This window comes from Eutrema salsugineum, unplaced genomic scaffold (genome assembly GCF_000478725.1).
Source record: "Eutrema salsugineum unplaced genomic scaffold, Eutsalg1_0 scaffold_4, whole genome shotgun sequence".
NCBI classification, from domain to species: Eukaryota; Viridiplantae; Streptophyta; class Magnoliopsida; order Brassicales; family Brassicaceae; genus Eutrema; species Eutrema salsugineum.
In genome coordinates, this window is record NW_006256686.1 from 11,632,244 (window position 1) to 11,657,714 (window position 25,471).

The 25,471-nt window shown below is 39.3% G+C and overlaps 1 protein-coding gene, 1 long non-coding RNA gene and 3 other non-coding genes across 6 annotated transcripts; 1 reads left to right on the forward strand and 4 right to left on the reverse strand.

Annotated features, from left to right (window-relative positions):
• The first annotated feature begins 2,123 nt into the window (after window positions 1-2,123).
• Window positions 2,124-2,686, forward strand: LOC18013727. The gene is made up of 2 exons (XR_002898307.1): window positions 2,124-2,252; window positions 2,358-2,686. It is a non-coding gene; the product is annotated as an uncharacterized LOC18013727 (long non-coding RNA).
• Window positions 2,207-2,298, reverse strand: LOC112084996. The gene has a single exon (XR_002898641.1). It is a non-coding gene; the product is annotated as a small nucleolar RNA R20 (small nucleolar RNA).
• Window positions 2,687-3,080: 394 nt separating the features above from the next.
• LOC18013767 (putative low molecular weight protein-tyrosine-phosphatase slr0328) lies at window positions 3,081-9,957 on the reverse strand. Of its 2 annotated transcripts, none has more exons than XR_002898312.1 (5): window positions 9,400-9,957; window positions 3,840-3,975; window positions 3,668-3,732; window positions 3,487-3,575; window positions 3,081-3,253 (listed from the first exon to the last, which is right to left on the reverse strand). XR_002898312.1 is itself a non-coding variant. In XM_006419054.2 (5 exons), exons 1-5 carry the CDS (start codon window positions 9,805-9,807, stop codon window positions 3,191-3,193), a joined length of 762 nt encoding a protein of 253 aa, XP_006419117.2. In that variant the 5' UTR covers window positions 9,808-9,953; the 3' UTR covers window positions 3,081-3,190. The 2 variants fall into 2 exon arrangements, 1 of the variants encoding a protein (XP_006419117.2); XM_006419054.2 differs by having other exon boundaries at window positions 3,487-3,573; window positions 3,665-3,732; window positions 9,400-9,953.
• Window positions 9,958-14,282: 4,325 nt separating this feature from the next.
• On the reverse strand, window positions 14,283-14,389 carry LOC112084833. The gene has a single exon (XR_002898492.1). It is a non-coding gene; the product is annotated as a small nucleolar RNA R71 (small nucleolar RNA).
• Window positions 14,390-22,123: 7,734 nt separating this feature from the next.
• On the reverse strand, window positions 22,124-22,230 carry LOC112084852. Its single transcript, XR_002898510.1, has one exon. It is a non-coding gene; the product is annotated as a small nucleolar RNA R71 (small nucleolar RNA).
• Window positions 22,231-25,471: the final 3,241 nt, after the last annotated feature.

The following is a 25,471-nucleotide window of genomic DNA, read 5'->3' on the forward strand; positions in this document are numbered from 1 at the left end:
TTTTTTATTTGACAAATCTATTATTAAAATATGTTTAAGAACCCCTAATGGATATAAGGGGTGGAAATGCTCTAATACTTTAGCTACTGTACACATCTATTTTTGCTGAGTTTACCTCTGCTACAATATTACACGGCCATTTGTATGTGGTATACACTGAAGTAAAAAAAGAGAGAAAATGGTCTTTTTTATAAACAAAAGTTATTAAAATTGAAGGAGTCAAATTTAAGTGCTATAATACTAGAGAAACTAGAAATAAGTGATATTTGGTACTATTATTCCTAAATATTTTAAGACTTAATAGTAAATATAGATACTTTTTTTTAACTTATTTGAGTTTTTTGTCACATTCTGTTTTTTATCTTTATTTGAATATGTATTGTACATAATGCATGGTTGTCATACCGTAAAATTAGAAAAAAATGCGTGTGTAAAGGTATTCAAAGTGCCAAAAAGCTTAATATTTTCCAAGTGTTAGAAAACTTAACAAACATTATAAAAAGTGCATATTTTGCAAAAGCATCATATATATTTTTTTAAATGTGTCATGTGGTATTTTTGAAAACTAATAGCAAATAAAAGAATTTTTAAGAGATATTTTTGCGCATATAGTCCCTTTTAAACTTTTATTTGTGTCCTATCACTTTTTTACTATATTTTCCTTGGTATATTTTATCCTTATTTATACTATTCTCTGTACCATGATACAGTACACATATAAGGAAAAAAATGTGAGAAATATGGTGTTGCTTGGTAAGAACTGTAATTTTTGGTATTTACTCTAGATTTTTGCTTTAAAAACTTTTGCTGTAAAAATTTAATAGTTATTGTAAAAAGATATAAAAAAGCAAAAAAAAAATGAAAAAAAAAATTAAAGAGAGGGATCTCAAAAGAAACCAGAAAAATTAAGATGTACTCACTTAAATTTAGTTAGTAATTACTCATATATAAATCATAAATTATTGTCTTACTATTATAAATATTTACTGGAATGGAGCCCGATAAGATTTACTCAACAATTTGTTGGCTGGAACGGAGCCGGATATCTGGACTTTTCAAGGTATCCGAATCCGGATCCGGATTCGCCGGATAATCAATTTTACTATCCGGATCCAGATCCAAAAACTGCGAATATCCGGAGACCGGACATCCGGTTTAAACCGAATATTTACGGATATCCGACCGGATATCCGGTTTTGTTGATTTAAAAAAAATCAATTTTTAAAAATTATAATGAAATAACATATATAATTAAAATGTATCAACATAGCAAAAATTACAAATACCAAAAATTAAAAAGCATTCAAATAGCATTCAAATAGCACAAAGTTTAAAAGTTTACATAGCAAAAGAGAAGATAATTTATCTTCATATTCATGTGTTATCTATTTTCATGTTCTTCTCTCACAATCTGAAATAGAAAATTATCATGCAATATGAATTTCAATAAATATTATCAAAATAAATAAATACTTAATAAACGGATAACGGATATCCGATTTTAAAATTTTATATTATCCAGATCCGTATCCGAAATAACTGAATACTTAATTTTACTATCCGGATCCGGATCCGAACTACACGAATATTCTGTTTTTTGGGATCGGATAGGACTGGATACCGGATAATAATTCCAGCCCTAATGATTAGTAGAAAAATTTGCGTACAACACACAACTTTTGTAATGAATTTGAAGTATTTGCACAAAATGACACTTATTTGTTATTTCAACTTTCCATACAATTTATTACTTTTTGTCTTTTAGAAAAAATGCAACTTTCCAAAGTGCTAAGTTTACAAAGCCCTCAAACTAGAGATTTCCAATCTAACCTTAAACCATCATACTAGATATATTTTTAACACTTTTTCAAAATAAACATGCAAATTTAGCTATAAAATCCTGTTACACCAAAAGTATGATATTATTTTAATTTGGATGTATCTTCTTTTTTTGAATTCATAATAAATTATAAATTTTTGAGAAAGACAAAGAAAATGATATCCACTAAAAACTAATGCAATATTTGATTAGGAAAACATTTCCCAAAAATAGCTGATTAGTATAATTGGTTGCAGATTATATTTTTCATGGTAAGGAAAACAAATTGTTGTCTTACTATTATAAATAGTCTCTGATTCCTCAATTCTAGCCACACAAACAATTTAAAACCACAAGAGAAAATACACTTATCCAAACAAAATGAAGAAAACTTCTTTGCTATTCATCATCGGTCTATTGCTATTCTCAACATGTAAGAGTTTCTAGAAATATTATGTTCAGTTACATTCATCACCATCGTCATCTTCATTATCAATATTATAAATCAGCATGATTAATAACCTATTAAATCTCACAGATACTCAAATTTTGGCACGACGGTCTTGCAAGAGTGTCAGTGATTGTAACCAACTGAAATGTGAAAAGCGCAAGTGTGTGCAGAACAAGTGTATATGTGTTGCCGAAAGAAATGTGGTTTTACCCCCTTCTAATAATAATGAACAAGCTTGCTTTGACTATTGCAAATCTATAGGCGAAGAAGTTCGTGTTTGGACAACGGAAGGCTGTTGGTGTCAGAAACCTCCAATGTAATATTAACAAGTTTAAACATAAAAAGATTATAAAATATGCAAAAAATTATATTTTATTTTTATTTTTATCCATAGCAAAATAATATTTCTTATAAAATATGCAGAATTAACCTGTTATAATTAATTTGGGATTTTTAATGAAAAACAAAACTTTCAAGATGGATCGAAAATAAACCCTTCAAGTCACTTTTAACAAAACCGAACAGTAAAATTGCATCAAAACAAACCAAACGGGAGTAACCGAACAAAAACCAAACTGAATTTCAAATGGTTTAATCTAATATCATTTTCTACAAAACCGGGAAAAAATCGAATCGTAACCGGATAGTCCCGCTTACTGCAGCTTATTACGATTTACTTACGGCCTTTTATCTTCTGTTGACAAAAGGCTAACAGAGTAAACGATTTTGCTATCTTAATTTACATGACTTATCGAACGATTATTATGTAATTTCAAGAATCCTGCATGGTATGTGCAATATGACCCAAAGTTTACAAATGTAAAGCCATGTAATATAACCCATCAATAAGATGTCTACAAATGTAATATAACCCAAAGTTTCAATTTTATGTGCAAAGCCATCATCAATCAGAACCAATCTCAATTTTCCGCTGTGATACTATCCAGCAGCGACTCACATGCATCTTCAAGCAAGTCCAATACCTGTCAAATTAATAAATAGATGGAACAAGAAAGAGATCAAGATTCAAGTTTCCAAGCAATCAAATAAGAAATTTTGGGAATCGAAGACCAACTTAAAAGTCTAATAACCCAAAACAACCATTTTAAAGATGATCTATCTCCATTCTGCATTTATAGGTTAGCATCTGTCTAAACCAGAAATTAAGAGACCTATAATTCTCTACCGGTGCTACTACTAAGCGCATTATTATTACCTTCTCGAAACCTTGAGCTCCACCGTAATACGGGTCTGGAACTACCTTGTCATTGTGTTTCTTGCAATATGAACACATTAGCTTAACCTGTAAATACAATGAAAAATGCTCTATAATCTCTATAACATAGTTCCAAAGTCAAGAACCAACGAACACGATCAATGAAGTATACTAATACCTTTTTATCTGCATCAGGTGGGAAATTCCCTCTGGCTTTCCATACATTAAACGCATTCAAAATATCCTCTGCAAACATACATCAAATTCATCAATGAAGTATACTAATGTAACTTCTCCTGAATCTTGTAGAATGTTTAAAATAAAATAACAATCAACACTCTCTTTTCTTCTACCTTTGTTCTGCTCATCCATTGCAAGAATGAGATCAAACTCCCTGAAATCAGATGCCTTTATTGGTCTAGACAACGATGTTATCTCAACTCCACGTCGTTTCGCAGCACTTCTCATTCTTGGATCTGCCATATTTCCCTTCAAAGAAAGCACTTTTCAAAATCAAAAAATTGATCTCAAACTCTAATTTCATAAACCAAAACCCTAAAACCAAGCCATTCGACATCTGAAACATCATTCACACTAATTGTCAAAATCAGGCATCAATTTATCTTATTTCACCGAGAAAGCTGTTTTTTTTTTTGTTTTTCTCTTTGATTCGAAATTCACTTTGCACAATCCAAAATGATTTCCCTTCAAAGAAAGCACTGTTGTTTTGGTGATGAAAATCTACTTGGTTAAGGAGCTTGAATCGAGGACAGGTTAGTCGAAGTGAGAATACCGGCATTTGGTTTCTCATGGTTCACGGTTTGTTTAAACCGATCTGTTAATTGTAATTGACTTTGACCATTAGTCAAAGCGTGTAGATATATAGCTCGTTCTCTTAGTTTTAAAAGCTTGTACAGAGATGAGAGATTGTAGCTTGTATCAGTTGTTGAAAGCTTGATTCACCAGGCCGAGAAGTAGGGTATTATCTCATATCGAGAGCCTGAACTCGTAAATCTCTGTTCTTTCTTTGCTCAAATCGTCTTCGTATTCGTGAGTGATTGTGAGATTGTGAGTGAAGTTTCTGTGTCGATTCGAAGTCGCGATCCTAACAAAGTGGTATCAGAGCCAAGTTCGTCGGCTCAGAAGAATCGATGGCGGATCTGAAGACTAAGATCAAGATCTTCGACGGTCAAGCACGATGTGGAAGAAGAGGATGTTCGCTCATCTCTCGATTCTCGGATTGAAGGAGTTTCTTTCAGAAGAAGCCTATTTCAAAATCGAGATTAAGAAGGAAGAAGAGGAATCGGTCTTTAATGAAAGAAAGATTAAAGAAGAAGCCGATTGGGTTGCAAAAGAAGAAAAGGCGATGAACATGTTGATACTGAATCTCGGAGATCATGTGTTGCGGAAGCTGGAAGATTGTACGACAGCGTCTTCGATCTGGTCAACGCTCGAAAGGTTATACAATTCTAAGACTCTTCCCAATAGGATTCATATGCAACACAGATTCTACACTTTCAAAATGGTGGATTCAAAATCTATTGACGAGAATGTTGATGATTTCTTGAAAGTGGTTTCTGGGTTAAGCAGTGTGAAAGTTACAGTATCCAAAGAAGTGCAGGCAATTCTTCTCTTAAGTTCTTTACCGTCTCAATATAACTCTCTCAAAGAAACTCTGAAGTATGTACAGAGAGACTCTGACCATTGAAGATGTGACAAACGCTGCAAAGTCAAAAGAGATAGAGTTAAGGGAGGTAAAAGAACTGATTGGCTCACAAAAGGTTGGTGATGCCTATACTGCACGGGGAAGGTCAGAGAAACGAGATTCAGGACCAAGAAAAGGGAAAAGCAGATCAAGATCTGCATCAGGGTCGAAAATTACTTGCTGGTACTGCAAAAAGGAAGGGCATAAAAAGGCTGATTGTTATGCTCGGAAAAGAAAATTAAAATGTGAAGAGAGTGCAGAAGCAACTGTTGTTATCGATGCTCTTGAAGACACAGATGCTCTGAATGTCTCGGAAAAATGGCATCAAGACAAATGGGTAATAGACTCCGGGTGTTCTTACCACATGACGTCAAGGCGTGACTGGTTCAACACATTTGAGGAGCTCGCTTCAGGACAAGTCCTTCTCGGAGATGACTACTCAATGGAGGTAAAAGGCATCGGATCTATCAATATAAAAGCATATGGTGGTACTGTGAAGACTCTCACCAATGTAAGGTACATCCCTAAACTTAGAAGGAATCTTATATCTACTGGAACCCTGGATAGATTAGGATTTGATCATTCTGGAGGAAAAGGAAAGACTAGGTTCTATAAGAATGGTAAACTAGCCTTACAAGGAACATTGGTTAGAACTTTGTATTTGCTATATGGTGAAACTGTTGCAGGAGAAAATAACAACAGTGAAACTAAGAAAATGTCAAAAGATGAAACGGTTCTTTGGCACAGAAGACTAGGGCACATAAGTCTCAAGAACTTGCAGATACTGGTTAAGAAAGGTATCATCGATAAGAGAAAGATTGGAGAAATGGATTTTTGTGAGAGCTGCGTGATGGGAAAGCACAAAAGACTGAGCTTTAACATCGGAAAACACAACTCAGAAGAGGCACTCAAGTACGTTCATGCCAATCTGTGGGGCTCTCAGAACGTCACACCAAGTTTGTCGAGCAAACAATATTTTCTATCAATCATAGATGATTGTACGAGGAAGGTGTGGGTCTACTTTCTCTCAACAAAAGGTGAAGCTTTTGAAAGGTTCTGCGAGTGGAAGAAGCTTGTGGAGAATCAAGTAAACAAGAGAGTAAAGTGTCTCAGAACGGATAATGGTTTGGAATTCTGCAACTCGGAGTTTGATAATTTCTGCAAGAGCCATGGAATAGAAAGACACAGGACGTGTGCTTATACTCCGCAGCAGAACGGAGTGGCTGAGCGAATGAACAGAACTATAATGGAGAAAGTTCGGTGTCTTCTAGATGAATCAGGACTTGAAGAACCATTTTGGGCAGAGGCTGTATCTACAGCCGTGTATCAAATAAACAGGACTCCTTCGTCAGCGGTTGACAGTAACATTCCTGAAGAGTTGTGGCTTCGGAAGAAACCTGGATACAAACATCTAAGAAGATTTGGTGCTTTGGTCTATGTACACAAAGATCAAGGGAAGCTCAAACCTAGGGCGTTAAAAGGAGTGTTTGTAAGCTACCCAACGGGTGTAAAGGGATATAAAGTTTGGCTCCTGGATGAAGGAAAGTGCATCATAAGCAGAAATGTAATGTTTGTTGAAGATAAAGTTTACAAGGATATAAAGGATAAGGAGTCTGTACAAGAAGGTGGAGCTGATGTATCTGAAGAACAAGGATCAAGAACTATTATTGATGTGAAGAGTATTTCTGAAACCGAGAAGCATAAGGTCAGTTCTCAACAAGTCAGAAGTTCAGATTTCAGTGACAGTGATACAGAAGAAGGTGGAGTTGAAATAGACTCATATCAAGATGGAACTTCTGATGGGTATCGACTCGCTAGAGATAGACCGAGAAGAGACATCAGGCTCCCAACCAGATTACAGATTTCGATATCTCTGCATTTGCCTTCTTGGCAGCAGAAGATGTCAGTACTGATGATCCCAGAGATTATGAAGAGGCAATTAGAAGCAAGGAATGTGATCTATGGGATGCAGGTATGAATGAAGAGATGAATTCTTTGGAGAAAAATAAAACCTGGGTAATAGTGAAGAGACCAAAGGACAGAAAGGTAATCGGCTGCAAATGGGTATACAGGTTGAAGCCGGGTATTCCTGGTGTTGAGAAGCCTCGATATAAGGCCAGGCTAGTGGCAAAAGGGTACTCGCAAAGAGAGGGTATCGACTATCAGGACGGTTTCTCACCAGTTGTGAAACATGTATTGATTAGATATCTCTTATCAATCGTTGTGAATCTGGATTTGGAGTTGGAACAGTTAGACGTAAAAACAGCTTTTCTTCATGGTGTCATGGAGGAGGAGATCTACATGGAGTAGCCAGAAGGTTTCAAGGTAAAGGGAAAAGAAAGTCATGTGTGCTTGCTGAAGAAAGCCTTGTACGGTCTAAAACAAGCTCCTAGACAGTGGAATAGATGCTTTGATCAGTTCGTACTTAGTCAAGGTTTCACGAAGAGTGAATTTGATCATTGTGTTTATATCAAGAATGTAAAAGGAGGAGCTGTGGTCTATTTGCTTCTGTATGTAGATGATATGCTGCTAGCATCTAAAGACATGGAAGAAATTAAAAAGGTGAAACAGACGCTAAGCAGTAGATTTGAAATGAAGGATCTTGGTCCAGCCAGTAGAATTCTGGGAATGGATATAGAAAGAGATAGAAAAGGTGGAGTTCTCAAGTTATCACAGTCAGGATATGTGAAGAAAATACTTCAGGCGTTTAACATGGATGAAGCAAGACAAGTGTCTACGCCCATTGGTGCTCAGTTTAAGTTGTCTGCGATCAAGGATGATGAAGCAGAGACTGTACTTGACAACGTTCCATACGCAAACGCAGTAGGAAGTGTCATGTACGCCATGATAGGAACCAGATGTTACTTAGCGTATGCTGTGGGGCTAGTCAGTAGGTTCATGAGTAAACCAGGATTAGTTCACTGGTCTGCAGTCAAGTGGGTTTTGAGGTATCTTAAAGGTACACAGAATCTGAAGCTGGTGTTTAGAAAGAGGGATGAGTTCAAGATTGAAGGTTTCTGCGACTCAGATTTTGCCTCTGATCTAGACAGAAGAAGATCGATCTCCGGGTATGTTTTCACAGCAGGAGGGAACACCATCAGTTGGAAATCACAGCTTCAACATGTTGTTGCTTTACCTACAACCGAGGCCGAGTATATGGCACTTGTAGAAGCTGTGAAGGAAAGCATTTGGCTTAAAGGACTCGCTGAGGAGTTTGGTTTTAAACAAAGATCAGTTGATATATGGTGTGATTCTCAAAGTGCTTTGTGTCTTGCGAAGAATGGTGTTCATCACGAGAGGACGAAGCACATTGACAGGAAGCTGCATTTTATTAGAGATGTAGTGGCTCAAGGAGATGTGAAGGTACTGAAGATAGCAACAGCTAAGAATCCAGCTGACATGCTTACTAAGGGACTTCCGGTTGATAAGTTCGAGAAAGCTCTGAGTTTTCTCGGATTGGAACAACACTAAAGTGTTGGAGTAAGACCTGGTGAAACTACACGTTTGGGTTAACAGAATAGCTGATCAAGTTAGAATGTCATCAAGGTGGAATTTGTTGTTTTGGTGATGAAAATCTACTTGGTTAAGGAGCTAGAACCGAGGACAGGTTAGTCGAAGTGAGAATACCGGCATTTGGATTCTCATGGTTCACGGTTTGTTTAAACGGATCTGTTAATTGTAATTGACTTTGACCATTAGTCAAAGCGTGTAGATATATAGCTCGTTCTCTTAGTTTTAAAAGCTTGTACAGAGATGAGAGATTGTAGCTTGTATCAGTTGTTGAAAGCTTGATTCACCAGGCCGAGAAGTAGGGTATTATCTCATATCGAGAGCCCGAACTCATAAATCTCTGTGTTGTTCTTTCTTTGCTCAAATCGTGTTCGTATTCGTGAGTGATTGTGAGATTGTGAGTGAAGTTTCTGTGTCGATTCGAAGTCGCGATCCTAACAAGCACTTTGCATTCGAAAATCACTTTGCACAATCCAAAAATGATTTCCCTTAAAAGAAAGCACTTTTCACAGTCAAAAATTGATTTCAAACTCTAATTAGTAATTACATCAACCAAAACCCTAAAACCAAGCCATTTGACATCTGAAACATCATTCACACTAATTGTCCTAATCAGGCATCAATCAATCTTATTTCACCGAGAAAATTCTTCTCTTTAATTCGAAAGGCAAAAGAATCGGACCAAAATGATTGATCACCTCGTGATAATCGATGGTTCCTGCTGAATCGATGTTGAATTTGGAATCGAGGCCTCTCTTCTTCACAATATCTCTAAATACGCCTTCAGCTGCTGGGCTCCGACAAATGTTTCCGAGACAGACGAAAAGAACAGAGAAAGTTTTGGTTTCGCTGCTCTGAGTCGGATTCTCCATTGAGGAAGACGATGCGAAGCACCCAGCGGATGGAGAAAGTCTGGGTTTTTCTCGGAAACCTGAAACGAGATTCGGAATTTTGTGAGATCTGCTTTTCGTTGAGACGAAAGTAGATGCGAAATGTTGAGAAGGAAGAGGAAGAGGAAGAAATCGAGTGTGGTGGCAGAATGGTAAATAGGAAGGGATTGTAGGAGAAGTGGTGAGCTTGGGGAAGTATTGTGACGGAGTCATCATTCCCTGAAAGCTTGGAGATTTGTGTATATACGAGTTATCTGCTTTTGAACTATTTTTCCGTAATACGCAAATGAATCATGGGTAAAATTGGGAATAAATTGTAGAAGTGGGAGTGTAGAAAGGCGCTCAGCCTTGAAGGCAACAAGTTTCGTTCTCGTTTTTATTGGTAGAAGAACTAGCCATTTCGAAACAATTTTTGGTTATTATCTAAGGCCATGTTTATTGCAGGTATAGTTGGGTTTTTAGTTGCTTTTTGGTTTAAAAATAAATTAAAAATTGGATTAATGAGGAGAAACGATCCTTGTTTTAGATTTTTAAGGATCAACTCTTCTTGTGACGTGTTACGTTGTGATAAGCTGTAGAAATTTGGAGAAAAAAATTAGATTTCATCGATCGACATTGTGGGGAATAAAAATTAGATTTCATCGATCGACATTGTTGTCTCCGTCACAAAAAATCTCTTCCTCTCGTCGATCTTTGTTGATTCTTCTCACAAGAGGGTCAAGATTTTTGTTCTTCAAGTGGGTCGCTGATTATCAGGAGTATCACCAGGTGACGGAGACGACAACACCGCTCTGTTGTCGTCGGAGGATTCGTCTTGCCCGGAAGATTTAGTGTCAGGGACAGAGCTCGTCGAAGGATTCGTCATCTTTGGCTTTGTCGTCGGAACCAAACCGTCTGCTGATTTTTCTGCGCCTCCATCAAAAGGGTAAATTCATCTTCTAGACTTTATATGATAATCTAAATACATGTATGTATAGAATCTAAGCAATGTAGCTTTGTTAGACTGAATGTCACACAGAGATTATAGACCTTTGTATTGTGAGATTAAATTAATTGCAGGATTAGATCATATCGAATGTTCTCTGAAATGTTTTGAGTAACACTTGTGGAATACTTGTTTAAATGTTATAAGGGGTCTCTTGTGTATTGCTGTTTACAATTTCATCTTCTGTTTGATTTGTTTTGGTGATGGCGTGGTGATTTGATATATTCATAAATTGCAGCATTTAGTGTACATATTCTAGTCCAAATCATGTCTCATTTGCATACATTTTAGGTCTTTAGGCATTGTTTTAGGACTTAGGAGATTGCATTAGGTCCAAGAGAGTTTTGCATGGTTTGGAGTGTTAAACATGTGCTTTTGGAGCTTATTTGGAGTGGAGGATGTGATTTAGATGAAGAAATGGAGTTGAAATGATCAAAAATGGTGAAAATGAGCAATTTTGGGTTTCTCGGCAAAATGCTGTACTGATGGCCGAAGATTCTCGGCCAAAATCCTTCCCCCGGGTAGATCTCTCGGCCAAAAACACGTACCGGCGGTTAAGTCTGTCGGCCAAAAATCTCGAGTGCAGATACATCTCAGAAATCACGTTACCGGAAGCTCTTGCCGTCCGATTCAGATGTCGGGGTCTTCATGAAAGTTGGAGATAATTGAGTCGAGAACCCAGAACAGTTCGAATCAGGGCATTTGGAGCACTGAGCTGAAAGATATGGCCACCGGAAGACGAACGTGTCTTGCACTCATTCCGGAGAAATCTGATATGTCCGAAAGATTGCCTGTCCGGGGAACCTTCCGGTCCGATTCAGTTGTCGGGTGCTTCATGAAAATTGTAGAAAATGGGATCAAAGTTCCAGATCAGGTGGTATCATTAGATTTGGAGTAGTGATCAGAGTTAAGCTCATCGGAAGACACACCTGTCTCATCGCTACTTTAAACCGATCCGATGAGCTTCAAAGATTGCGAGGGACGATGCACTTGTTTCAGATTACAGGATATTTGAGTTCTCTTTCCATAACGTTTGAGATCATTCGATTTGGAGCTATGAGCACGAAGATAACGTTTCCAGAATAAACACATGTATAGAAGCCTCTTTCTGATTGTGTCAATGCATCGCAAAGATGAGCCCTCCGAGGAACCTTCCACTTCCCAAGCGCCGATTGTTTCTTCACCAAAGATCGAGCTGGATGAGTTATCTTTCTCATGGAACTGGTTTCAGGTCATTTGGAGTTACGAGCTGAAAGTTACACTGAACGGAAGAGAAGCTGGTCAATTCGGGTTTTAAGAGATGCGACTGTAAGCTAAGTGTTATGCCCTACCTCGGCGTAAATACCTCGGCACGTTATGCCGAGAAGGCATGTTTACAACGCTTTTAGACTATACTTAGAGGTAGCACTTCGGTCTTTCAACACCAAGGCTCCTTTGATCACCAAAATGATCCCAAAACGACTAAGTGTTGAAGCAGACCTTGGTGTGAACCCCTCGGCATGTTATGCCGAGGTTCTATGTTACACAAACCTCGGGTACCAAGCCCCTCGGCATGTTATGCCGAGGTCCTCATCTCTCCAACCCAGATCACAAACAAATCCTTTTCACGTTTCAAAGTTTTAACCGGATCAAAGGCCAAGTCTCATGCATGTTCTTCAAGTGTTCATCAATGTTTCAACCCAGCACATGACCCTCTGGTGTATGACCTTCGGTGTGAGACTTCTTCAGATGTCGAGGGGTGGCTCCAGCAACCCAGAAAGGGCGGGTCAGTACCCAGTTTTTCCTGGGCTGACCCGGCCCAATACCTTTTATATAAATAGTTTTTAGGGATTAAAACCCTAGTTATGCTTTATCTTATCCTCTAATCTGTTTTCTTTTTGTTCTCTCTCCTTCTTAGTGTAAAACGAGTTTTATCAAGAGATATCTAGCAGATTTAATCATCTTAAGGCTGTTTCTTATCATCTGATCATCTCATCTCTGCTTCTAATCATGATTAATACCACCTCTTGCAAAGGAAATGGTGTGTTCTTCATGATTAGTGAGTAGTCATCTTTTAAGCTTCTAGGTGTGTAGATTAGGGTGCTTAGATGATCGGTTTATGATGTTTAGGTTCTAGATTCTCATCTCCTTTCCTTAGTTAGCTGCTCTTAATGCTAGATCTTTGCACATCACTCTGATCTAGACCTTAGTCATTTCTCCACCCACAAGGTGTTTGATGAAATGCCTGAATAAGCTAACTTAAGGGTTTATGCCTTTTTCATCATGGGAATGATTTGTTAAATGCATGAATGACATATTAGAACTGTTTCTTAATGCTTATTGATTCATATTTCACAAATGATGATTTGGTTTAAAAATGGATTAGTGTAGAGATTAATGCCTTCATGAGAGGATTAGTCTAGATTAGAGTTCTAAGTTGAAATGTTTTGAGATCATGTGATTGCTTGTTGCTGCTTTCTGTGTAAGATTCGGTCTCCCTTATGAAGAAACCGTTTGGTCATTATTAGATTTGATACTTTATGCTTGTTGATTGCTTGATTTTGCTTAAGGTGAATTAATCTTGATTAAGTGGTTTGCAAAGGGATTATTGTCATGAGAATGAATTAATCTGCTTTTGAAGTCTAGACTAAAGAGTAACTTGCATTGTATTATTGTTCTTAGCATCATGAATTGATATCTAAAGCACCCTAATCAATGATCACATCCAGAGGTTTATCTTTTATCATTGCTTAATCACCACCATCGTTTTTAGCTTGCTTGTTTAGTTCATTTATCATTGCTTGTTTGTTCCTTGTTTATATTTTCACTTGTTACTTGTCACCAAACTCATCTTTGATCACTTGAGTTAAGAACTTATCTTATAAACTAGTGCCTAACTACCACACATATGGATTGACACCCCTTATAATACTTTGACAAGGGGATTGATAACCCTTCTAAGAGCCTAAAAACTCTTAGTTATCAATTGGCGCCGTTGCCATATTATGTGGGGCTAGTTAGCATTAGTTTCTGATATAGTTTTTGAGATCAAGTTTAGTTTTTTTTACTGATTCCCTTTCAACTTCTGTCTTTGTTTTTAGGTGTATGATCACAAGAGGTCAACTTAAAAGACAAAGAGAAAGAGCTGCTCATTTGGAGAGATTGGGAATGAATCAGCAAGTTGGGATTGAGCACCAGGCTCAAGAAGCTGCTCATGGTCAAGGAGCTGGTATTCGAGCTAATGGGAACAGGAATCAGGATCAGGTCCATCAGGGACAGGCTCAGGGTAATCAGGACCAAGACCGGCCTCAGGTTAACCAACCGCAACCCCACCCAAACCCACCCTGGCGACAAGAGCCTCCACTGGTCTATGTAGGAGATAATGACCGAGCCAATACACACACTACAGGGCCGGCATTCAAGCTCCTCCAGTTCAGAACACCAATTTTGAAGTGAAAGCCTCTATGTCAACATGGTGCAGAACTTTAAGTTCTATGGGCTGCCAAATGAGGATCCTTTGGAGCATTTGGATCACTTTGATAGAGTTTGTGATCTCACTAAGATTAGTGGTGTCTCTGAAGACAGTTTCAAGCTCAGGTTATTCCCATTCAGTTTAGGAGACAAGGCACACCAATGGGCGAAGAACCTACCTAGAGGTTCAATACAGACTTGGGAACAATGCAAGTTAGCATTCTTGTCTAAGTTCTTCTCCACTGCTAGAACAGCCAAGCTAAGGAACAAAATTTCAAGCTTCACTCAGCATTCTAATGAGACTTTTGGAGAAGCTTAGGACAGGTTTAGGAGCTATACAACTCAGTGCCTACATCATGGCTTTTCAGAAGCCTCTCTCCTCAGCACTTTGTATAGAGGAGCAGTTCCCAAGATCAGAACTCAGCTGGATACAACATCAAATGGGAATTTCTTGGCAAAAGAAATCAATGCAGCTATGGAACTTGTTGAGAACCTAACCATGAGCCAAGACACTTATGGGGAAGACTATGACCGATGCTATAGAGGAGAAGGTTCTAGTAAACAACAAGAGCTGAAAAAAACCCTAGAGGAGTTGAAAGTTAAGTTTGTAAAGCTGGTAAAGGTCACTCAGCAACCTATACACTATGTAGCTGAAGAGAAGAGTTGCTTTGCCAATGTCAATGAGGCTGGTCTTGCTCAAGAGGAGTTACACTTCATTCGGAACCAGAATAAGTTTCAAGAGTACCCTCTTCAAGGCTTTGCTCAAAAGAATCAGTACCAAGGCAACTTCCAAAGTCAACAATCTTATCAGCCACAAGCGGTTCAGGCACAAGGGAACAGCTTCACAAACCAAGTCAGCTTACAGCAACAAAGGCCTCCACCTCTTGGATTCGGTCAGCAACAGTTTCAGCAGGGTTCTATGCCACGGCAAGGTCCTGATATTGGTATTGTTCTCCAACAGCTCTTACAAGGACAACAAAAGCTTGATTCCAAGTGTCTTGACCTGACTTATAAGATGGAGACACTAGGCTCTGAACTTAAGATTCTTAGAACGAACAAGGGCATCTGCACTTCAGAAACTCAGGTCTCTCTTCCTGGTAAAGCTGTTCAAAACCCCAAAGATTATTGCAATGCCATCTACTCAAGTGATGATCACTCAGCTGCTGTTCAAGAGATTGAATACCTTCTTTATGGTCAAGTCTCTGATGGGTCCAGCCCTAATAATGAGGAAGAGGACGCCATTATAGAGGACTTTATGAGCTTGTTACCTGATCTCCATGAGGACATTGCAAAAGAAGCTTGTTACCTGTTCAGTTTGTTATTTGCAGCATTGGAATGATTTTGTTGAGAAATGGAACAATGCCGAGCCTGTTGAAGCAAAGGACCAGCCGGTTGCTCAAGAACAGCCAAAGAATGATGTCCCAAGCGTAGATTCACCAAAGATGAAGCCTACATCACTCCCAAATCTGGGTAATTCCAGGGAAATTTACTATCTCTTGCACTCTTGGGAAGTTCAGAGTTGAGAATGCCTTGTGTGATTCCGGCTCAAGTGTAAATGTGATGTCTCTTAGCATGATGGAGAGACTTGGGATCAAGAACTTAAATGAGTATCCTTCTTCCATCACTTTTGGCGATTCTTACTCAAAGAAACCTCATGGGCTGATAGAGAACTATCCTTTGAAGGTTGGTGAGTGCATAGTTCCAACAGATTTCATAGTCATGAAGATCAAAAAGACAAAGGAGCTTCCACTTTTGCTTGGGACTTCATTCCTTAACACAACTGGTGCAAGGATTGACTTTGATACTCAAAGAGTTGATAAGGACGTCTCTTACCCTGTCAAGCCTCCCTTAGCCGAATTTTGTGGATCAGCTGCTCAAGAGATAGAAGAGCCCAAAGTGTTTGAGATGAAATATGTGGGAAGTGTTGGAGTTTTAGGAGGATCTAAATCCCTTTCAGCTGTGGAGAAAGGAGAACAAGCCCACATCAACTTTGATCATAAGGATGAGAATGGAGAACCTTTGATCAGATTAGAAGATATCTTCCTCACATGGTCTCCTACACTTAGTGAGCTAAAGATGATCAACAGCAAATGTGAAAGTTCAGCATCACAAGAAAAGAGCCTTGAGCTTGAATCTCCTTCTCAAGATTTTACTCTCACTCCTTGGGAATGTGATGATGGATCCACAAAGTATAAGCTGGATTGCAATGGGAAATCAGGGTTATTTGCTGAACTCAGGACAGGTCTCACAAAGGCGATCTTTGACAAAGATCCTGATGGTATTCAAGAGCTGATGCAAAAGGGTCTCAAGGTGGAGCTTAAAGAACAAGGGTCTAAGGGCACTCAAAGGAAACAAGCCTCGGCATTCATGCTCAAGACAATTGAAGTGCTCAAGAGCATTAGTGCACATCCTCACCCAACCTAAGAAAAGTTTTGCAAAGTCAAACTTAGTGACTTTAAACAAAGTGCTCTTGGGAGACACCCCAAGCTTATCCTTGTATATAGTCTTTTTAATCTTTTCTTTAGTATTTTCAGAACGTTTTGATGGGTTTGCTAAGTGATCTCAGGTTCTAGAAAGTGTTCTTGCTCAATGGTTTGAAGGAACAAGTGCAGAGAGGAGCTTAAAGGTGGCGACCTTATGATTCAAAGGAGCAGTAAACATGAGACCTCGGCCAAGCACCTCGAGATGATCATTACCGAGGTCTCATGTTTGATCTTCACAGAACCAAGTGCTGTGAGAAGCCTTGGAGAGCCAAAGCCGAGGAATTCTTGAGCTAATACCGAGGTGCCCTTGCCACTTGCACAAAAACTTGTCCACCTCGGTATAGAAGCTTCGGCATGGCTAGGCAGAGGGGTCCCTGAACGAGCATGAACAAAAGGGACGCTTGAGAGACTTGAGTCAAAGCAGAGGGTTCCAAGCACCAGCATTCTCCTCCATGTCCAATGCCTCCATTCCATCATTAACAAGTCTGATAACTCTCCAAACTCTTTGTACACATGCATCTAGTTCTTAATTTTTCATTTTGCACTTTTCTTGCTTTTGCCTTTCACTTCTCTCTTATGCTTTTATAACACAGGGGACTGTGTTATTTAAGTGTGGGGGAGGAGTTTAGTGTCTACTAATCATGTTTTCTCTGTTCTAATTTTCTCTTTTGCATTTTGAGTCTCATGTAGTTGCATCTAAGTGCATATAAAAATCGAAAAATCAGAGAAACTTTTTACAAAAAAATGTTCATTCTAGTTGCATTCACATTTTTTAGGATCGAGTCTAGTTGCATCATATAGGTTGCATCTTGCAGGGAGTCATGATAGGTTTTCTAGAGAGTACATCACTTTGAGAACTTGAACTGAATATGCTTGTGAATCTTTTTATGTGCTTGCAAAGTCTGAAACGATCTGAATCTGAGAAGCAAGTTTGAATAGAACTCAACTCTAATTAAGTGAGAACCTTGAACTTGACTTGAAAATATCTTTTGGTGAATGTTTGAATAAGCTTGTGGATACCGACATACATACTTGAGCTAGAACCATTGTTTTTACCGCCCTTTTTCCTTAGCTCAAGTAGCTGAATCCACATCATGGATCAGTTCCCTCACCTTGAACCCATCCTTCTTTCAAGCCAATGTTTGTGTGTGAATTGAAAGGCCACCTTGGATCAAACTTAGCAGAAAGTGTTAGGTTTAGAGCGACAAGGGCAGGTCTCATTGAGTGCTGTGTTCCAACATCAAGGAACTGAGAGTGTTGCCAAGGAATAAGTATGGGGGGAAAGACTTGTTGGTGAGAGGAAAAAGGTGAGATGAGTGGAAAAGAGAAAGTGGAAATAGCTAGGGGAATGAAAGAAAAAGAAATTAGTCTTGGAGTTTTGAGTTAAAGAAAGTAAGCTCTGGTGTCTTGAAAAGAAATAGTCTAGCCTCTAAGTAAAAGGAAAAGAAAAGAAGCCAAAGAGCTCAAGTGTTTTGAAAAGAAAGAAAAAGAGGCTAGAGGTTCCAAAATAAAAATAAAAAGCTGTGTAAAGTTTGAACTCCAAGACTTGAGAGTGAAAATGAAGAGTAAGTCCCCTAGTGAGAGGAAAATAAGTGTGAAAACTGAGGTTCTTGAGAGAGTGAGCAAGTGACAAAGCTTTGAGTAGAGTGTGGGGTGGGATGAGTCCTTGCCCTTGTATGCATAGGTTGCTTTTTACCTTTAGCATTCTGCCAAAGTTTGATCATTCATAGAGAGATCCCTTTGCTGCATTAAAACCGCTTGAACACTGATGAGATCATTTTAATCTCATAGCCTCTCCCTAGCCAAGCCAGCTTGTTAAAACATTGCATCATTTGATTCACCTGATAAAAGCTTAATGAATGTGAAAGAGTTGAGAGAGAGAAGAACTTGTGGAGATTCCTTGTTGAGTTGATATATATCTGAGTATGGCTTTGCATTGCATAATTGAGCATGAATTTGAATCCTCATTATGATCACTTCTCTCTAAAAGGAAATATGAACTCCCAATGCATTCAACCTCTCTCTCATTTGTTCTTTTTGCTTGAGGACAAGCAAAGGATAAGTGTGGGGGAGTTGATATATTCATAAATTGCAGCATTTAGTGTACATATTCTAGTCCAAATCATGTCTCATTTGCATACATTTTAGGTCTTTAGGCATTTTTTTAGGACTTAGGAGATTGCATTAGGTCCAAGAGAGTTTTGCATGGTTTGGAGTGTTAAACATGTGCTTTTTGAGCTTCTTTGGAGTGGAAGATGTGATTCAGATGAAGAAATGGAGTTGAAATGATCAAAAATGGTGAAAAGGAACAATTTTGGGTTTCTCGGCAAAATGCTGTACTGATGGCCGAAGATTCTCGGCCAAAATCCTTCCCGCGGGTAGATCTCTCGACCAAAAACACGTACCGGCGGTTAAGTCTCTCGGCCAAAAATCTCGAGTGCAGATACATCTCAGAAAACACGTTACCGAAAGGTCTTTCCGTTCGATTCAGATGTCGGGGTATTCATGAAAACTGGAGATAATTGATTCAAGAACCCAGAAACGTTTGAATCAGGGCATTTGGAGCACTGATCTGAAAGATATGGCCACCAGAAGACGAACGTGTCTCGCACTCATTCCGGAGAAATCCGATACGTCTGAAAGATTGCCTGTCCGGAGAACCTTCCGGTCCGATTCAGTTGTCGGGTGCTTCATGAAAGTTGTATAGAATGGGATCAAGGTTCCAGATCAGGTAGAATCATTGGATTTGGAGTAGTGATCTGAGAGTGAAGCTCACCGGAAGACACACCTGTCCATCGCCACTTTAAACCGATCCGATGAGCTCCAAAGATTGCGAGGGACGATGCACTTCCAGACCGTTTCAGCTCACATGGCCTTCATCAAAGATTCAAGATATTTGAGTCCTCTTTCCATAACATTTGAGATAATTCGATTTGGAGCTATGAGCACGAAGATAACGTTTCCGGAATAAACACATGTATAGAAGCCTCTTTCTGATCGTGTCAATGCATCACAAAGATGAGCCCTTCGAGGAACCTTCCACTTTCCAAGTGCCGATAGTTTTTTCACCAAAGATCGAGCTGGATGAGGTATCTTTCTCATGGAACGGGTTTCACGTCATTAGGAGTTACGAGCTGAAAGTTACACTGAACGGAAGAGAAGCTGGTCAATTCGGGTTTTAAGAGATGCGACTGTAAGCTAAGTGTTATGCCCTACCTCGGCGTGAATACCTCGGCACGTTATGCCGAGGAGGCATGTCTACAAAGCTTTTAGACTATACTTCGAGGTAGCACTTTGGTCTTTCAACACCAAGGCTCCTTTGATCACCAAAATGATCCCAAAACGACTAAGTGTTGAAGCAGACCTTGGTGTGAACCCCTCGGCATGTTATGCCGAGGTCCTATGTTACACAAACCTTGGGTACCAAGCCCCTCGGCATGTTATGCCGAGGTCCTCATCTCTCCAACCCAGATCACAAACAAATCCTTTTCACGTTTCAAAGTTTTAACCGGATCAAAGGCCAAGTCTCATGCATGTTCTTCAAGTGTTCATCAATGTTTCAACCCAGCACATGACCCTCTGGTGTATGACCTTCGGTGTGAGACTTCTTCAGATATCGAGGGGTGGCTCCAGCAACCCAGAAAGGGCGGGTCAGTACCCAGTTTTTCCTGGGCTGACCCGGCCCAATACCTTTTATATAAATAGTTTTTAGGGATTAAAACCCTAGTTATGCTTTATCTTATCCTCTAATCTGTTTTCTTTTTGTTCTCTCTCTCCTTCTTAGTGTAAAACGAGTTTTATCAAGAGATATCTAGCAGATTTAATCATCTTAAGGCTGTTTCTTATCATCTGATCATCTCATCTCTGCTTCTAATCATGATTAATACCACCTCTTGCAAAGGAAATGGTGTGTTCTTCATGATTAGTGAGTAGTCATCTTTTAAGCTTCTAGGTGTGTAGATTAGGGTGCTTAGATGATCGGTTTATGATGTTTAGGTTCTAGATTCTCATCTCCTTTCCTTAGTTAGCTGCTCTTAATGCTAGATCTTTGCACATCACTCTGATCTAGACCTTAGTCATTTCTCCACCCACAAGGTGTTTGATGAAATGCCTGAATAAGCTAACTTAAGGGTTTATGCCTTTTTCATCATGGGAATGATTTGTTAAATGCATGAATGACATATTAGAACTGTTTCTTAATGCTCATTGATTCATATTTCACAAATGATGATTTGGTTTAAAAATGGATTAGTGTAGAGATTAATGCCTTCATGAGAGGATTAGTCTAGATTAGAGTTCTAAGTTGAAATGTTTTGAGATCATGTGATTGCTTGTTGCTGCTTTCTGTGTAAGATTCGGTCTCCCTTATGAAGAAACCGTTTGGTCATTATTAGATTTGATACTTTATGCTTGTTGATTGCTTGATTTTACTTAAGGTGAATTAATCTTGACTAAGTGGTTTGCAAAGGGATTATTGTCATGAGAATGAATTAATCTGCTTTTGAAGTCTAGACTAAAGAGTAACTTGCATTGCATTATTGTTCTTAGCATCATGAATTGATATCTAAAGCACCCAAATCAATGATCACATCCAGAGGTTTATCTTTTATCATTGCTTAATCACCACCATCGTTTTTAGCTTGCTTGTTTAGTTCATTTATCATTGTTTAGTTCATTTATCATTGCTTGTTTGTTCCTTGTTTATATTTTCACTTGTTACTTGTCACCAAACTCATCTTTGATCACTTGAGTTAAGAACTAATCTTATAAACTAGTGTCTAACTACCACACATATGGATTGACACCCCTTATACTACTTTGACAAGGGGATTGATAACCCTTCTAAGAGCCTAAAAACTCTTAGTTATCAATTGGCGCCGTTGCCATATTGTGTGAGGCTAGTTAGCATTAGTTTCTGATATAGTTTTTGAGATCAAGTTTAGTTTGTTTTACTGATTCCCTTTCAAGTTATGTCTTTGTTTTCAGGTGTATGATCACAAGAGGTCAACTAAGAAGACAAAGAGAAAGAGCTGCTCATTTGGAGAGATTAGGAATGAATCAGCAAGTTGGGATTGAGCACCAGGCTCAAGAAGCTGCTCACGGTCAAGGAGCTGATATTCGAGCTAATGGGAACAGGAATCAGGATCAGGTCCATCAGGGACAGGCTCAGGGTAATCAGGACCTAGACCGGCCTCAGTTTAACCAACCACAACCCCACCCAAACCCACCCTGGTGTCAAGCGCCTCCACTGGTCTATGTAGGAGATAATGACCGAGCCAATACACACCACTACAGGGCCGGCATTCAAGCTCCTCCAGTTCAGAACACCAATTTTGAAGTGAAAGCCTCTATGCTCAACATGGTACAGAACTTTAAGTTCTATGGGCTGCCAAATGAGGATCCTTTGGAGCATTTGGATCACTTTGATAGAGTTTGTGATCTCACTAAGATCAGTGGTGTCTCTGAAGACAGTTTCAAGCTCAGGTTGATCCCATTCAGTTTAGGAGACTAGGCACGCCAATGGGAGAAGAATCTACCTAGAGGTTCAATACAGACTTGGGAACAATGCAAGTTAGCATTCTTGTCTAAGTTCTTCTCCACTGCTAGAACCGCCAAGTTAAGGAACAAAATTTCAAGCTTCACTCAGCATTCTAATGCGACTTTTGGAGAAGCTTGGGACAGGTTTAGGAGTTATACAACTCAGTGCCCACATCATGGCTTTTCAGAAGCCTCTCTCCTCAGCACTTTGTATAGAGGAGCAGTTCCCAAGATCAGAACTCAGCTGGACACAGCATCAAATGGGAATTTATTGGCAAAAGAAATCAATGCAGCTATGGAACTTGTTGAGAACCTAGCCATGAGCCAAGACACTTATGGGGAAGACTATGACTGATGCTATAGAGGAGAAGGTTCTAGTAAACAACAAGAGCTGAAAAAAACCCTAGAGGAGTTGAAAGTTAAGTTTGCAAAGCTGGTAAAGGTCACTCAGCAACCTATACACTATGTAGCTGAAGAGAAGAGTTGCTTTGCCAATGTCAATGAGGCTGGTCTTGCTCAAGAGGAGTTACACTTCATTGGGAACCAGAATAGGTTTCAAGAGTACCCTTTTCAAGGCTTTGCTCAAAAGAATCAGTACCAAGGCAACTTCCAAAGTCAACAATCTTATCAGCCACAAGCGGTTCAGGCACAAGGGAACCGCTTCACAAACCAAGTCAGCTTACAGCAACAAAGGCCTCCACGTCTTGGATTCGGTCAGCAACAGTTTCAGCAGGGTTCTATGCCACGAAAAGGTCCTGATATTGGTATTGTTCTCCAACAGCTCTTACAAGGACAACAAAAGCTTGATTCCAAGTGTCTTGACCTGACTTATAAGATGGAGACACTAGGCTATGAACTTAAGATTCTTAGAAAGAACAAGGGCATCTGCACTTCAGAAACTCAGGTCTCTCTTCCTGGTAAAGCTGTTCAAAACCCCAAAGATTATTGCAATGCCATCTACTCAAGTGATGATCACTCAGCTGCTGTTCAAGAGATTGAATACCTTCTTTAAGGTCAAGTCTCTGATGGGTCCAGCCCTAATAATGAAGAAGAGGACGCCATTATAGAGGACTTTATGAGCTTGTTACCTGATCTCAATGAGGACATTGCAAAAGAAGATTGAGGAGCAGCCTGTTCAGTTTGTTATTTGCAGCATTGGAATGATTTTGTTGAGAAATGGAACAATGCAGAGCCTGTTGAAGCAAAGGACCAGCCGGTTGCTCAAGAACAGCCAAAGAATGATGTCCCAAGCCTAGATTCACCAAAGATGAAGCCTACATCACTCCCAAAGCTGGGTAATCCAGGTAATTTACTATCTCTTGCACTCTTGGGAAGTTCAGAGTTGAGAATGCCTTGTGTGATTCAGGCTCAAGTGTAAATATGATGTCTCTTAGCATGATGGAGAGACTTGGGATCAATAACTTAAAGGAGTATCCTTCTTCCATCACTTTTGGCGATTCTTACTCAAAGAAACCTCATGGGCTGATAGAGAACTATCCTTTGAAGGTTGGTGAGTGCATAGTTCCAACAGATTTCATAGTCATGAAGATCAAAAGGACAAAGGAGCTTCCACTTTTGATTGGGACTTCATTCCTTAACACAACTGGTGAAAGGATTGACTTTGATACTCAAAGAGTGGTGCTTACAAAGGTTGATAAGGACGTCTCTTACCCTGTCAAGCCTCCCTTAGCCGAATTTTGTGGATCAGCTGCTCAAGAGATAGAAGAGCCCAAGATGTTTGAGATGAAATATATGGGAAGTGTTGGAGTTTTAGGAAGATCTAAATCCCTTTCAGCTGTGGAGAAAGGAGAACAAGCCCACATCAACTATGATCATAAGAATGAGAATGGAGAACCTTTGATCAGATTAGAAGATATCTTCCTCACATGGTATCCTACACTTAGTGAGCTAAAGATGATCAACAGCAAAGGTGAAAGTTCAGCATCACAAGAAAAGAGCCTTGAACTTGAATCTCCTTCTCAAGATTTTACTCTCACTCCTTGGGAATGTGATGATGGATCCACAAAGTATAAGCTGGATTGCAATGGAAAATCAGGGTTATTTGCTGAACTCAGGACAGGTCTCACAAAGGCGATCTTTGACAAGGATCCTGATGGTATTCAAGAGCTGATGCAAAAGGGTCTCAAGGTGGAGCTTAAAGAACAAGGGTCTAAGGGCACTCAAAGGAAACAAGCCTCGGCATTCATGCTCAACACAATTGAAGTGCTCAAGAGCATTAGTGCTCATCCTCACCCAACCTAAGAAAAGTTTTGCAAAGTCAAACTTAGTGACTTTAAACAAAGTGCTCTTGGGAGACACCCCAAGCTTATCCTTGTACATAGTCTTTTTAATCTTTTCTTTAGTATTTTCAGAACGTTTTGATGGGTTTGCTAAGTGATCTCAGGTTCTAGAAACTGTTTTTGCTCAATGGTTTGAAGGAACAAGTGCAGAGAGGAGCTTAAAGGTGGCGACCTTATGATTCAAAGGAGCAGTGAACCTGAGACCTCGGCCAAGCACCTCGAGATGATCATTACCGAGGTCTCATGTTTGATCTTCACGGAACCAAGTGCTGTGAGAAGCCTTGGAGAGCCAAAGCCAGGGAGTTCTTGAGCTAATACCGAGGTGCCCTTGCCACTTACACAGAAACTTGTCCACCTCGGTATAGAAGCCTCGGCATGGCTAGGCAGAGGGGTCCCTGAACGAGCATGAACAAAAAGGGACGCTTGAGAGACTTGAGTCAAAGCAGAGGGTTCCAAGCACCAGCATTCTCCTCCATGTCCAATGCCTCCATTCCATCATTAACAAGTCTGGTAACTCTCCAAACTCTTTGTACACGTGCATCTAGTTCTTAATTTTTCATTTTGCACTTTTCTTGCTTTTGCCTTTCAATTCACTCATATGCTTTTATAACACAGGGGACTGTGTTATTTAAGTGTGGGGGAGGAGTTTAGTGTCTACTAATCATGTTTTCTCTGTTCTAAATTTCTCTTTTGCATTTTGAGTCTCATGTAGTTGCATCTAAGTGCATATAAAAATCGAAAAATCAGAGAAAATTTTCACAAAAAAATGTTCATTCTAGTTGCATTCACATTTTTTAGGATCGAGTCTAGTTGCATCATATAGGTTGCATCTTGCAGGGAGTAATGATAGGTTTTCTAGAGAGTACATCACTTTGAGAACTTGAACTGAATATGCTTGTGAATCTTTTTTTGTGCTTGCAAAGTCTGAAACGATCTGAATCTGAGAAGCAAGTTTGAATTGAACTCAACTCTAATTAAGTGAGAACCTTGAACTTGACTTGAAAATATCTTTTGGTGCATTGTTTGAATAAGCTTGTGGATACCGACATACATACTTGAGCTAGAACCATTGTTTTTACCGCCCTTTTTCCTTAGCTCAAGTAGCTGAATCCACATCATGGATC

Excerpts from the sequence above, each read along its gene's own strand:
- LOC18013767 (XM_006419054.2), bottom strand. The coding sequence starts at position 9,807 with ATGATGACTCCGTCACAATACTTCCCCAAGCTCACCACTTCTCCTACA. Across the intron at positions 3,733-3,839 it reads AATGGATGAGCAGAACAAAG|AGGATATTTTGAATGCGTTT; the intron begins GTAGAAGAAAAG and ends GTATGTTTGCAG. Across the intron at positions 3,254-3,486 it reads GAGCTCAAGGTTTCGAGAAG|GTATTGGACTTGCTTGAAGA; the intron begins GTAATAATAATG and ends TTAATTTGACAG.